Below are 15,421 nucleotides of genomic sequence, written 5' to 3' on the forward strand. Positions count from 1 at the left end.
AATATTTTATTATGGAAACTTTGTAACATAAAGTACGCAGGCATATAGAAAAGTTGGTAGAAGTTTATAACGAATACCCATATACCTGCCACCTGTAGCCACACTTAATATTTTATTCTTGTTTTCTTGCACATCTAGCCATCCTCCATTCATCCATCAACTATCTTTTTTTTTATACCTTTCAAAGTAAATTGCAGACATCGATACTTAAGCAATGAGTTAAAGTTCAGTCTTTCTTCTTTTAAGATAAAATTTTCATACAAAGAAATGCCAAATCTTAAGTGTACCGTTCTGATGAAATTCTTTTAGATCACCATTTTAAATCTTGCTGTGTTCTATATGCATAGTAAAAGAACGAATTATGAGAAAAGGACACAGTTCCATTAGTAGAAGCTATTTATAAGTTAATACTAGTTGTTAAAATCACCGTTATTTAAATCAGTAAAAAGGACAGAGCTGGGATGTGGGAGGGGGAAATGAAGAGCAATACTGGAATCTTTAAAAAAAAAAAGAAGAAGAAGAAGAAGAAGGGACGCCTGGGTGGCTCAGCTGGTTGAGCATTTGATTCTTGATTTTGGCTCAGGTCATGATCTGAGGTCATGAGATCCAGCCCTACCGTCAGGCTCCACGCTGCAGAGCGTGGAGCCTGTTTGAGTTTCTCTCTCTCCTTCTGCCCCCACCCCCCACGCTTGCTCACTCTTCTCTCTCAAAAAAATAAATAAAAATTTTTTAAAAAGACAAATTTGGCAAATGATTAGGAAAAGACTTGTGATAGGCATTTGGGTACAATGTACCTACACACATGAATGATTTGCTTTCTACCTTTGCCTTGCAAGTTTGAGGGCAGGGAAATGGAAAAAAAGATGTTGTTTCTGCTTTCTGCTGTCATCCCTAGAAATTCTCTCAGCTAACTGGAGAGAATTTTCACTTGGTTCCTGACACGTGGTTTGTTACCTTGTTAAACATTCCTAGGTGAGTGAAAATGAATCACTATCCTTAGCAGTCAGAGGTCCTTTTCTAGGGACACCTTAAGTGGTGGTTATGAAATAATTATGCTAGAGCTTCTAATGGATCGTGTGCAGCTCTCTCTAACAGTGGTAGAAGATTGCAGGCAGGTCAGAAAAGGGTTTTCTCATGCATTGGTGTGCATAATTGGTTTAGATTTCTTTGTCTTTGTATATATAATATATAAAAATATCATTGTATAATATAGCTATATATATGTATGTGTATATCTATGTATTTGTATTTATTGTCTGAGTCTATTAGGAGTACTTGTCAATGTGCCTCTTTTGCTAGTCCCTGAATTCGTTGTAGATTTCTCAGAACAGTTGCAATTTAAAGTCGGTCTGAATCCACTGGAGCCTTTGTTGCTCTTAGTGGTTTCTATCTCAGCTCTTTGTTCTCCGCTGAGTTTACCACTGTCTTCAGGAGTCCTGCTGGCATTTACAGCATCCATGGCTATTTTTCTCCAAAGTCACTTGAAGCGAACACCCAGGCATTGGAAGGCGTTGTTTGTGTAGGCAGCAGTTGGTAAAGAAGGGCTTTTTGGGTATTGCCACAGTCCTTGGGGTGTGATACGCTATCTGTCTTTCCAAGCAGGCACTCTGGGCGGTGGGGGGGCGGGGGGGGGACAAAGCAGTGTATTCTCAGTGCTGAGAGTTGCTGACTTTTGGTGTTGGGACAAGAGCTGGTGCTGCTAGAGATGGCCTGCCTTTCTCAGCACCGTTCCTGCTGTCCACAAGGACACAGAGTCTCATCGGCACTCCCATCCTCCTGCCGACCACCTCGCACGGTGGCAGTGGGTCATAGAAATGTCGGAGATTGGCCCCTTTTCCTCAGAGCAATCCAGAGTGACAGAGGGCAGCCAGAATCAGCAGTGGGTCCATCATCTCCGCCAGCATAGGTTCCCAAGAAGTCATCATCACAGAAGCGCAGCCTAGAGGAAGAAGCATGAGGGTCAAAGATTGCAGCCATTGGTGTGCAGCTGTGGACCCCCGCTGAAAAGCAGCATTGGGAATCTATGACTAGGTAATCAAGAGTCCATCTTCTCTGGAGGTTGGAGCAAACACCGGGGCATGCAGGAAATGTTTACCGGGGCAAAGTGCAGGCCTACAGGCAGCACTAAGGAGCTCCAAAGAAAGGGAGACGGGCACGAGTCAGTCGGTGGGTGTGGGACCAGCCACGGACAGAAATGACACCTGAAAGAATCCCAACAGTAGAGCCCTGGCGGGAATGGTGGGTGGCCCGGCAGCTGAACAGGATCCGTGGAATGACAGATGGACAGGGCAAGGGCCAAGCAGACAAAGAAAGCCTCCTCTCATGGATGATTTTCTTGTCACCCTGCAAGACAAAAGCATATGAGACGCAGCCTCATCCAGGCAGGGCGGGTGGGTGACATCATCCTTAAAAGGCTGAAGTGGATGGTTTCATGCTTAGAGTTTTTTTCTTTAAAGAGTATAATTGCGGAGGCAAGGAAAACTGTTTTAAACTTGGTTTTTAAGTTTTACTTTACATTTTCCTGGGGTTTAGTTCTATTTGCTTCCAGCATGGTCCAAATACCTACTTCAAAGCAAATATTCTAACAAGAACTTGTTAAAAGGCAGGGAAACCAGCTCCTGTGGCTTCTTGTGCACCAGCTCTGGGAGGCACTCACAGAACCCCGTTTGTGACTTGAGTGTAAATGAATCCGAAACCTACAAATTAGATTTCCCTTGAAATACACATGGGTTTAAAACCTTAACGGGAAAAGAACTTGGCAAATCAAATCTGACCATATTCAGTAAAACCTCACTAATTTGCACTAATGACCAAGAGACCCATTGAGAATTACTGAATTTTTGTGAATATGTTAGCATGGGAACAAATACCAAAACAGGGGTGAGGGGGTGAGGGGGTACGGAGAGAGAATGGGGGGGGGAATCAAAGTTCCAGCATCAAACAAACATACTTTCTGGTACAATGAAGAATGTATTTGAACAGTTACTGGAATGAAACTCTATAGCTTAATGAGTGCCTTGCTGTGGTACGCCTGACCACTGGGGAGGCAGCCATGTCATACAGCCCGCCTAAGCCAGCAGCTAATGTGCACTTAGGTAAAGAGGCCTTCGCTTTATTGAAAGCTGGGGGGGTTGTGGTTTGTGCAGGGGTGTGAACCAATGAGATTCTACCATGTGTCATGCACGTTTGTTATGGGCTTACACATGCAGGCTGTGATTGTAAATCAGCATTTTGGGTGGGATTGCTTATTACTGCTTTAAAAAAAAAGAGAGAACTTGCTGGAAGAGACAGCAAGGGAAGTTGGAATTCCAACTAGTTGATGAGACGTTAGCAATCATACTTGTAGGAGAAGATCTTTCAATTATTCTGAACTGAAGACTGATGATTTAGTAGCCCTCTATTATGACATGGATTTCATTAATAAGTTGCATCTTCCTGTATGAGCAACTATCTGAAAAGTTCTTTGAAGATTTAATGATCTAAGACCCAAATTTCAGGAATTACAGTGCTTGTTTTTAGTTCATTTCATTGGAGAAATAGGATACTTTTTTCTAGTTGTTATTAATTTAACAACTGCAGTTAAAGTACCGTGCTGATGCTTCCTTTCACTTTCCTCTCCGTGATAGCTAAGAATATCTAGGGCTCTTAACTAAATGTGCTGTTCCTCTGATTTAAGAACAGCCCCTAGTAATGATTTGTGTTTATACTGATTTCGGTCACTCCTTCCTGCTTGTCTCACTGCGAGCTACTGTTTTACCAGCTGAAGAATAATTTAGAACTTCCACTCAAGCAGCCATTGAAGGCTGTGGGGAATAATAAATATGTGTAGCCAGAGCTTTCTCTAGGACATAAGTCGAGTGAATGGTTTCAGGTCTTAATGGTGCGGCCCCTGGACCAGAAAAGGAGTTGTCACCCTGGCTGGTGCAGAAAAAGACTGAGCCTCGTTTGAGTCATACGAGAGCCTTCTGCTTTCATCATTTTTAATCTCTTCATTCTTCCCAACTCCCCAGTTGAACAATAAAACACAATTCATGCAGACCTTTTTCGTCATCTCCCCTTCAAGCCAGGGAGTGGGGAAGTAAGACAGTTTGAGGGGTTTGTTCATTAGCATCCCCGTAGGAACTATAGCAAAACAGTTAACTCTTCCCGAGCCCCTAGTTATGCTCCGTGACTCTCAGCTAGACGGTCTGCTTTGCTTTAAAAAAAAAAAAAAAATCCAAGGCCAATGTAGGCTTTCTGAATTCTTTTCTTCTCCACCTCAAAATGCCTCTTGTTTACTTCTCTTCTCTCTGGGACCTGTTTCTGAAGAAGCCTTTGTGGCTTTGTCAAGCAGGTGCCTGCCCCCCGCTTCTCCCCCTGCTCTCCCCCTCCTCTCTGTATGTGAACAGATTCCGGTCTCCCCCACCCCGAGTCCTGTCCTAGACGGTTCAGCTTACTGTTACTGTTACTGCCCTTTGATAGTAGAATTCCTCAGAAGGTTGGAGAACATACTACTTCGCATGAATGACGTACTCCAAGTCTTTACGTCTAATGTTCTGCTTGGTCTTGCCCCTGACAACCTCTCAGAACTCATCCCTCAGCCCCCACCCTCTTGCTCATTCTGCAGCAGCCAGGCTGGCCTTTCTCCTGTGCCTCAAATCCTCCCTCGGGGCCTTTCCACTTGTAGGTCTCTCTACCTCGTTTGCTTTTTTGCATATATCTGCATGGCCTACTCCCTCATTTCCTCGAGGTCTCTCTGGTCCAGTGTTACTCAGCGGACAGGCCTCCCCTGACAGCTTACGTGTGCCGCTAATTCCATCCCCTCTCCACAGTCCCCATTGCCTTTTCCCAAAGCACTTGTCACCCCTACCACACTGTGTATTTATCTGTGTGCGTGCTGTGTATTTGTGTAAGATACTGCATGAGGGCACGAACTTTGCCTCTTTTGCTCACAGATGCGTTCCCAGCACCTCTGAGAGTGGCTGGTAAGTAGTGGGCACTTGAGAAATAATTAGTGAATGGATGAAAGATAGAATATAGATCATACAAATATACATATAAATATTCTGCAAATGTATACTGACCCTTTCTCTGGTTAACTTTGTTCTTTCGTTGCTTTGCGGGTTTTTTTTTTTTTTTAATCAATGATTTTTCAGTTTTTTTCTCTGCAGGAAAGTTTTAAAACAGTGTTTAAATGGAGCATTGCTCTTTCTGGCTATACCTTCCTTCTGCTTCATAATAAACATATCAAATGATACAGGCAAATCCTTGTTGAGAAGAATCATTTCTTAATTCAGCTTGGAATTAAGATTTGCCCAATAAGAGAATAAAGCTTCGAAGAAATAAGCTGTGCATCAAGGGCTTTTCAGAATTTTTTAAAATCAATTTCTTAGGTCAAGTTTTGCTTTTTTATTTATTTCCTCTTTCAAGGCATGTTTATTGAACTTTCAGGCACTAGTATTTTAACAAATATGGAAGACAAAGGCGCATTGCCCACAAGACGCTTACCAGGCAGTTGAAAGAGATAGTAGAAAACTCTATAATCTCATTATACTGTTTAATTACTGTGGTAGTCCTTCACAGGATGAAATGGGAGCAAGTGGAGGTTACTTCACCTATACTCCCGGGGTTCCTGAGGGCTTCGTGGGAGAAGGATTGCCCGAGCGGAGTTGTGAAGGATAAGAAGAAGTTAGCCAAGCAGGGAAGGAAGGGATGCAGAGGGAACATGAGCAAAAGTGGAGTTCCAAAGAGGAGCAGCATTGCCTGGTCAGGAGATTGCCAACAACTCGAGATTATTAAAGCATGAAGTACATGGTGCAGAATTCCTGGAGACACAAGGAAAAGGAAAGGTGGGGGGCTAAGGCATGGAGAACGCCATGTTTAGGAGCTTATTCTTTGACGGGCTGTTGACTGAGGGCCTGTAAGCTGGCAAGTGAATATCAGATTTAGAAGGAATAATCTAGCACTTTCAACTTTTTGGTGGTTTTGAAACTTTACCACATAGCTTGTTCTTCACACAAAATCTTACATATTAGCTTGATATCAAAGTCAAATCAAAGCAGAACTGCCCAGTTAAGGTTGGGGTAGAAAATTCAGAACTTCCTAGCATGGCCTCCCCCTGCTCTTCTCCTGGCCCCTTTTGTCAGCTCCTAGGACACCTTCACAGAACCTTTCAGTGTACAGACTAGGAAACTGACTCAGAAAGCTCGAGTATCCCAATGAATTAATGGCAAAGCCCAGAATAGAACCAGGCCTCTTGATTCCCAATTTAGTGCTTTTTTTTTTCCTCAGGATAACATACTATCATTGGAGAAAAATTTGGCTATTTCACACAACAGAAATTCTTCATTCCTATTACACGGGTACAATATGAGATGAAGAAAGAAAATGCCCAAGTTAGAGTAAATTTTTTACATTTAGTACATGCTAAATCCTTATGCAATTTTTTTAACAGATTCATTAGAATTGGATCCTAGTTCATACAGTTCCCTTTGCCTTTTCATGCTGAGAGAGTACCAAGTTATCCCTCAACTTGAATTTTTAGGAATTAGATACAGGAAGTTTTCTGTTAAGGCCTCTTATTAATGGAATCCCTCCCCATCAAGTCTTGATAGAGCCTGAGTTTACTGACCTTGTCTAAATAGTATATCATGGCTGAAGCATGTTATAATGGCAAAAGCAGTGGAATAAGAGTCAGGAGACCCGGTTCTACTCCCAGGCCAGCCATTAAGTGGCTGAATAACATTTGGAAAAGTCACTCAAGCTCAACTGTACAATGAGAAGTTTGAACTAAATTACCTCAAAGGCCCATTCCAGCTCCTACAATCTGTGATTCTAATTACAGCGCATGTGGTATCTTATCACTGAGAGTGTTGATGTTTTATAGACTGCTGTAAGTTCTCAGTTCTGGTGGTCCTGACTCAAGATAGTTGGTTATATGAAGCAGTTGTTTGTGAGCCTCTCGAAAGAGAAGTGGGCATTTGCTCGTTTACTCATAGGGGCGAAGGATGTATGCTAAGAAAATGTAGCGTATGAATTAGCGTATGCTAGTGAAATTTATTTGCAGCTAAACTCCCAATGTGGGAGTTTGAATGGATTCACTGAAATTCTGGTAGTACATTCCCCGTGACCTTGTCAGTGGACAGTCTGGTCTTGGACAGCCTGATTCGGGAACAGGAGGATGTTTATGAGGAGCGCTGCTTAGCTTGGTGAAAATCATGGTATATAAACTCTTCAAGGACTCTCAGAACTGGAGAAGCCCTTCAGAGTCCTTTTCTGAACTCCCCATTCCCTACTTGATTCCCCCTTCTCCTGTTTCTGCAGAAGCCCCTCCTCACGGTGCTATTTAAAGTCCTTCACATCAAGCCCTATGACTTTAAGAATAAGTGTGATATAACAAACAATGACATTATTATATTGTAAGGACAAGAAATAGGGGGTGAGTTATAAAGCAGAACATTTGTATTTACACAGCAGTGTTTTAATAACCAGTAAAATTTTGGAAGAGAACTAGAAAAATAGTTAAAAGATAAATGGACTTATGTTTCAATGTTATGATTTTTCACATACACTAAAGTTCATTTTTACTTTTTTTTTTTTTTTTTGTAAATCCTTGAGTTTCGGACAGGACCCTAGGAGAGTTGTTGGCATCCTTTGGTCAACACATTTGTCAGGGTATTTTCTTTTTTCAATGCCCTTCTATGGTTCTAGTAAGCTATAACCTCATTAGCAACACATTCTGAGGGGTATAGTATGATAGCTTTACTACAAAGGGCTTCTGTATTTCAGTTGCCAGGATATAACACTCTTATGACAGGGGAGAAAAAGAAAACTTGCTGGGAAGGGGAAGCTTAGACATTATTTACTCTAAATATTGGAGCTTTCCATCTGAAAGTTTACAGAGGCTAAAGAATTGTTGAATTTGGAGATTTCAAAATAAAAATCTCCAGCGAATGCTAAAAATGTTTCCAGCCTGCAAACAAGTCCTGTTCCCTCCTGTGAGCGTTTGCCTTCCGTAGCTTTGGATGAGCCTATAAGTTATTCTCATCACAAATACCTTTCACTAAGAGACACAGTATCACCCTCTTCTGGAATGAAACAAATAGAACATTCTGGTGCAGGGCTAGGCAACCTGAGAACAGACTGTCAGTTGTGTTGAGTTTTTTTTTTTTTTACCTCTTTATATCAAGTATGTTTTTTAGGCTACATCAGGTTAGAGCAGTGCAGACTTTGAAAGGCCCAATCCAAATTAACCTTGGCAATGTTCCAGAAGTGCTGGGAACTGGCAAATTTAAATCATTTTCAACTCCAAATTCTTTTTTCCTTTTACCTTTGGCTTTATGTCATCATATATGAGTTAAAACTATGGAAAAACATGTTATTACTGATTTTACCTCTTCTGGGGCCCTAGACGTGGTCTACATAGGCAGAACGCATTACAATCAATGTCATTGTTCACAAAAGTGTTATATATGGCAAAGAGATCATTAAGTCTTAGCCAACCATAGAAACAAGGCTCTGTTGACACAGTTTAAAAGAATTCTATGCATAAATGCTTTCTCTGGTCCCTATCCATGTACCTGTCACTCTTTAGCATGACAATATGTAGGAGTGTGGTATGTTTTCCAGCTGTGGGTGAATGGGGTAGGCAACAAGGACAAAGACTGAGCTATAGCTGAACTCAGTGTACGAGGTTGAAATGGATGAAATTGCCATATTTGTAAGTCAAAACCAATTGAATATCAATAGTTTCATATGATTCAACCTAACAATTATTTGGATCTCTTATCAGTTAGTAGTTATCCTTCAATTCACTTTAGTTCCCAGCGTATAAACTAAGTTCACCTAAATCGACAAGCCATTTTCAAAACGAAGCAACTCAAAAAAAGTACTGAAGGTTCTCTGTGCCTCAGTTTCTTTTTTTTATAAAGTTTTAGTTTTATTAAGTTTATTCGTTTTATTAAGTTCTTAATATATATAATTATCTTCTGTAACATGTTTTTACTTCTCAGTTTCTTCATCTATAAAATGGGGATGATAATGGCACCTGCCTCATAGGGCTATTGCGAAGGGTAAATGCAAAGGCTTAGAACAGTGCTTGGCACACGTTAAGCGCTCAGTAAATTTAGCCATCATTAACATTATCATCATTATCAACATCCTACTAGTTTGTTCAACAGATAAGTGTGGGCATGTGACTACATGGCAGGCTAAGTGCCACGTGCTATGACCAAATTTCTGAACAAGCTATACTCTCTACCCTAAGGAGCTTACAAGCAAGTATATGGCAATTAGAATGTAGTGTAGTCATTGCTGGTGTGAGATCAACCGAGCTGTGGACACACATAGGTGAAGCCTAACTTTATCCTAACGATAAAAGACAAGGCTTCTTGGAGGATGCATTATCTAAACTGAAACCTAAAGGGGACACCTGGGTGGCTCAGTCGGTTAAGCATCTGCCTTCGGCTCAGGTCATGATACCAGGGTCCTGGGATTGAGCCCCACATCAGGCTCCGGGCTTAGCAGGGAGCTGCTTCTTCCTCTCCCTCTGTGTGCTCGCCTCTCTCTCTCTCTCTCTCTCTCTCTCTCTCAAATAAATAAATAAATCTCTAAAAATAAAATAAAAAATAAACAGAAACCTAAAGGACTAGTGAAATCGGTCAAGCAGAAAGGTCCAGAAAGATCAGTCTCATCAGCATGAGTATGAAGTATAGGGGCCTGAGGAAGGGAGAGCGTGATGTGGTCCAAGACCTGCACATAGTTAAATGTGACGGGAGTGGAGAACAAAATATGAAATCATTACTTCCCTCCTGCTCTGCACTTGTTACCCCGTAACGTTGGCAGGTTTCATCTGTTGCCACTAAAGCAGAAATGTATATGATTTCCACCAGTATGATCAAGAGAGTAATGCCAGTTGCTGATTCGGATAGTTTGACAGCTGCTGACCAAGGGGTTCTAACTATAATGTTTCTGTCCTGTACAGAAGCAGCTACTTTATAAAGGGATTTTTATATGGCAGAGGTTCTAGGTAGGAAAAAATGGACTCAAAAAATCTGGACTCTGGAATAAAAAAAGGAATAAAGGAAATGTGTTCATAATGCCACACACTGGTATCAATAGTAACATGGCTGTAGAAGCTGGATTACCTGTATATCTGAATTTATCTTAAAAACAAAGCCAGTTAGTGCTGAGCTAACCATGAACACTAAAAATCAATCTGATTGATGAGGATTGTTTTGGTCCAGAGCAGAGTAAACCAGGAAATGCAAAGGATTGCCGCACACACATTCCTTCCGGCGAGGCTGTTCCCCCAAATAGAACAACCCTTTCCTTCATCAAACCCCTGCACAGTCAGAGGATATGTTTTTCTTTCTGCTTTTGTCCTCTTACCACAGTGGAATTTGTACATCCTTTACAGTACTTTATGTTTGATAAGGGGGTTATAAGTCATGTCTTACATTTCTATTGTATCTTCAGAATATCTGCCAAAAAAAAAAAAAAAAACAGTGTTAAAGGGTAAACCTGTGAAAGAAGCAAAACATAGACAATAACCTGAAACAGAAATGAAAAAGATAATTTACCACCTAATATCCCATTCAGAATCTGCATATTTAATTAAAGGATGTATTTTCTTCAAATTTCTAAAAAGCCTGCTTACTGTTCAGCCTAAATGTCTTGGGTTAGTTTATGACAGAGAAAATTGATTGGATTGAAATGTATATCTTTCTCCCATATAATAACATACCTAATTCTGTACTCATAAATGCTAAAGTCCCCATGATTTCTTTATTACAGATTTTATTCCCATTTATGAGCTCCATGTTAAACTGTTAAATCAACAGAATCATCACCTTAGCCTTAAATTAGCATAGCACATCATTAGAGAAAGCAGTGCTATACATTTAATTGCTGTTTTTAAAAGTTATGTCATGTTGTCATGCCCTACCTTTGTGTTCATATGTTACCATGTTTAATTTATAAGGAGTTTGTTTAATTTACAACAAGCTTCTGGGCTCTGCTTCCTGTGGGTCATTCGCTCCCTGAGAGCCCAACTATTTGGGAATCACTGTGGCTACTGCTCTGCGAATATTTGGAATGTAGTAAAACTAAAGTGAGATAGGATAAGGGGACACATGTTAGAGAATTGGAAAGATAGAAAAACAGTGCAGCATGAAACATCAAACCACATTTTAGGGCACTTTTACTGTATTTCCATAAATACACGCGGGCATTATGTTGCAAATACTTGAAACTGTTTGTTTTCATTTTTTGGCCTGATTTTTTAGCATTGAAGAAACCATGTCTAATGATCTTGAGTCTTCTTAAAGAAAAAGAAATTATATTTTCCCTAATGGGTTGCATGTGTGAGTTCTCTCTGGCAGAAGCGCACTAATTAGTGCGTCGTGTCTCACAGAAGGAACGATCTGTCTTAAAGATGCAGGGGCCACATCTGACTGCCGGAGCTGAGTGCAGAACATTGTGATTTTTTTCAGAGATAAACACCATCTCTTTTCACTTATTCATTCCCTCTCCTTCCTGCTTCTTTGGCTCAAGCAAAAGCAGCAAAGGACAGCTGAGTACAAACAGTTTTCTCCCTTCCTTCTCCAGCAAACCATGGAGAAAGATCTTGGCTTCTTGACATTAATAACTTTGCTTCAGCTCTACTTGGAACTATTTGGACGGCTTTTCAAAAATGAGAAAGGTACAATAAAAGAGGCCCGAGCTTCCTGTTTTACTCATAAAGCAGCAGATTCAGCAAAGGCTCGCTCTCCTCTGGGAATGACCGTATCCTTCCCTAGAGAGCCGAGATTGTACGATATCATTTCCTTGCACAACTTTCATTGAAACTATTAAAAGACGATCAGCTTGAGTAGGCATAGTGGCAGACAATACGAAGCTTTTCGGTCTTGCTACTAAATAAGAGTAATGGTAGTATAAATGCTTGGCCGCCTCTGAGACAGAAATGTCCCTGTTCAGAGGAAGGGGGGAAAGCCTAACGGCTGTCCCTGAACCAAAATAGAAAAAAAAAAAAAAAGTGACCACCTATCTACCAGGCGTGTATAATGCATGAGTGTATCTGTTACGTGTCTGCATTACACACACATGCTCACAAAACCATGCACACACCACCTCTGTCATAGTAGCCTTGGCTGGATATTAACTTTTGATTCCCTGCTATATTCAAGAAACTAGAATTGACCGGGGCTCAAATACTGCGCATTTCATGTCGGTACCTGTGACTGCACAGCAAGAGTAGTGCGGCAAGATAGGAATAGACCACTCTGTGAATGAAGATGACCGTTTCATTAGGAGAGCAAAATCAGAAAAACCGGGCCTTCTGATTCTGTTTTGCATTAGTTTGCATTTGTTTCTGGGTGCACTAGAGACAGGATGTCTGCTACCCCTTATCTGTTACAGTGCGGGCCAGAAAGCCAGGGAGATGAGAAACTGCTGCTTCAGGAGAAGCATCTGCCAATCAAAGCCGGCCAGCCTGAGAGATGGATCTCAAACCCATCAGCACCTCCTCCTCCACGGCCGAGACCTAGGCGGAGGGGGCAGAGTTAAGTGCACAGTGCTCTGTGACCCTCTCTAGAAAGTGCAACGTGCTTACGTACAGTTCCGTGTGATGGAATTTCTTTCTCTCTGGAAGGAGCCTGACAAGCCTTGAAATCAGAAAACGTGGTCTCCTCATTGGAGTCTGTCTGGTGTTGGAGAACCAAGAAACTGCAAATTGCAGAACTGAATGGAAAAGAATGAAATCTCTGGTGGCGTCCGTTCTCACAGGGACCCCATCGAGAACATATATTGTGCTTCCTCCTTTTTGTTTTTATCTATTAGATAAGGAAATACTATGTTTTATCTCAAGGGGTTTTCTTGGAACTTCAGGCATAGAGCTAATCCTGTTTCATGAGATAGACCTTCGCGTATTTGAAGACAGCTATCGTGTTTCCAGATCCCGTTAGAAAATTTTTAGAAGGTAAAAGAATTATCTAAATGTTTCTATTTATCTGTTATATGAATAATATTTTTATGAAGATTTTATTTATGCATCAGAGAGCGAGTGTAAAAGCAGGGGGAGCAACAGGCAGAGGGAGAAACAAGCAGGACTCGATCCCAGGACCCTGAGCTCATGACCTGAGCCAGAGGCAGACGCTTAACGACCGAGCCACCCAGACGCCCCATGAATAATATTTTTAAATCACATTTTAGATATATTTAAAATGCTGGTGTTTCTGCTTCAGTGCATTTTTGGTCGCGAGCAGGGACTGGAACACAGTACCGAGAGAGGCCAGCAGAAGCTGATCAGAGCTGGGTCCACAGAGGCATAAGGAAAAGAAAGGACTCTGGCTGGAGGAAGCAGCAAATGGGGACAGGGAGAGAGGAACCTCCGCAGAGGGAGGCCATTCAGCAACGTTGACCCCACTAAGCTGTCCCACTCCAGAACTAAGTCCAACAGAGGAACAGACTGATTCACGATGTCTACTGCTCAGTATTAGTTTTTCCTGATTCACTGATTGCTTCTTTTCAAAGTAGGTAAAGGATCATTCTGTCTACTGTGACAAGAATGTCTTACAAACCAGAATAGAAGCAAGAAGACCAGTCAGGTGATTGCAAGAGTCCACAGAGAGATGATGGTGTGGTGTATTTTGCTTTGGGGAAAATTGATTTCAGCCAGTTCTTTTTTGCCTGTTACCACCATCCCTGTATTCATTTTTATTCCACTCACTGAGGTGGGGGGGGGGCACCTCTGTTTTACCTTTGTAATTTGTTCTCTTTTTTTTAAGATTTATTTATTTACTTTGGAGAGAGAGAGAGCCCAAGCGGGGGGGAGGAGGGTGCAGAAGGAGAGGGAGAGAGAGAGAATCCCCAGCAGACTCTGCGCTGAGCACAGAGCCTGATGCAGGGCTCGATCTCATGACCCTGAGATCATGACCTGAGCCCAAATCAAGAGTCGGATGTTCAACCGACTGAGGCACCCAGGCGCCCCACCTTTGTAATTTGTTCTACGTACATTTCCAAGTCCCAAACATAGTACAACTATTCATTTGTCTAAAATACTGCAAGCCACTATGGTGATGTCTGTGTCTTGTTCATACTTCTGTCTCTGGTACACAGCCCAGCGTTAGGTAGCATATATTTATTACATGCGTACATTTATTGAGTGCATGTTTCCTGTGATGATTTTAGAGCTTCCCGAGGGGATCAGTGATTCCAAGGCCAGGATGATATACAGCTTGAGAACATGGGCTCCGGAGCGACCGCCTAAGTTCACATCATGACTGCACCGCTTAGTAGTTACGTGACCCTGTGCAGATTACACAGCCCTCCTAATAGCACCCACCTCATAGATTGTTGTAAGGATCGAAAGTGTTAATACACATAAAGTGTTTAGAACAGTGCCCAGCACAGACGCAATACCGTTAGCCTTTATAATTATCATAAAGAAACAAAACCTTATTTCTCTTAATCTCCAGAAGAACAAGGCAGTCATTAGGCAAAATACTTTCTACAGCCACTAGGACATCATTTAGAAATGCATCGATTTAAAAGGTTCAGTTTATAACTGTTTTGAACCAGGTGGTAGAATGGAACCTCCTGAAGACAAAGTGTGAAAGCAAATTGTTGCATCATCAGATACTGCTTTAATCCATCTTCCTTCTGCCCTTGCTGGAAGGTTAGCTCACAAAGACAAATATGTAAGAAGTAGCATTCATTTTATGCAAATTCACTGCTAATTTTATGGGGAGAAGAAGACTATTCGTGTGCTGATAGTCTTTTTGTTAAAAAAAAAAAAAAAACCACTAAAAGGTACAAAATACAGAGAATTTACCATAGCTATTGTACTATGAAAATAGTCTGTTCTCCAAAGTGGAGAATGGGCAAATAGAGCATAAATTTTTTAGACATTGTCACTGCCTTCTAATGCCTGTGACTACTCTTTCTTGTGTGGGGGGGGGCTGGAAGGGAAGTAGGGAAAGGAAGCAGAGGTATGGGAGAAGAGATAGCTCCTTCTCCACTCAGTTTTCCAAAGGATGAAATCCTTCAATGGCCCTACAATCAGAAGTTAATTAAAAATGTAAAACTGAAGACTTACTGAAATTTGCCCTTAACCGTTTTTAGGTAGGTGCCACGTTAAATGTTCACAGCTCCATGACGGAGCTTTTCAGTATAGTTAATGAAGTCCGGCAAGGTCTGAGCCTGTCACAGCCTAGCGCAGTGCATAATTAGGGGAAAAATAGAAAAGTGGAACTAGTTGAAAGGTGGAAGAAAGCAAAATGGAAAAGGTGACTAGAGTGGGGATTTTGTCTAGTGTCACCAATAATGACTTGTTCTTAGGTGCCCATTTTCCTAATTCTGGCATAAATATTTTTAAGTACTTGACTCTGAGCCTCTTCCTTCCTTACTAGAATATAATAAAAATTAGTAGCACAAGTCTTTTAAG

The 15,421-nt window shown here is 41.4% G+C and overlaps 1 protein-coding gene across 3 annotated transcripts in view; it reads left to right on the forward strand.

The window, feature by feature from the left end:
- The window catches only part of SUPT3H (SPT3 homolog, SAGA and STAGA complex component), a 540,470-nt gene that overhangs the window by 491,163 nt on the left and 33,886 nt on the right, over positions 1-15,421 (forward strand). Inside the window, exon 12 of one of the 3 annotated variants that reach the window (XM_036116430.2) lies at positions 12,397-12,949. The exons of the other annotated variants lie outside the window; for them this stretch is intronic. Coding sequence (XP_035972323.1) covers positions 12,397-12,543 — 147 coding nt within the window. The 3' untranslated portion in view covers positions 12,544-12,949. Of the gene's footprint in view, positions 1-12,396; positions 12,950-15,421 lie in introns of those variants that run through there. 3 annotated transcript variants of the gene reach the window in all.

The sequence above is a fragment of the Halichoerus grypus genome, chromosome 9, assembly GCF_964656455.1.
Source record: "Halichoerus grypus chromosome 9, mHalGry1.hap1.1, whole genome shotgun sequence".
In the NCBI taxonomy this organism is placed as follows: Eukaryota; Metazoa; Chordata; class Mammalia; order Carnivora; family Phocidae; genus Halichoerus; species Halichoerus grypus.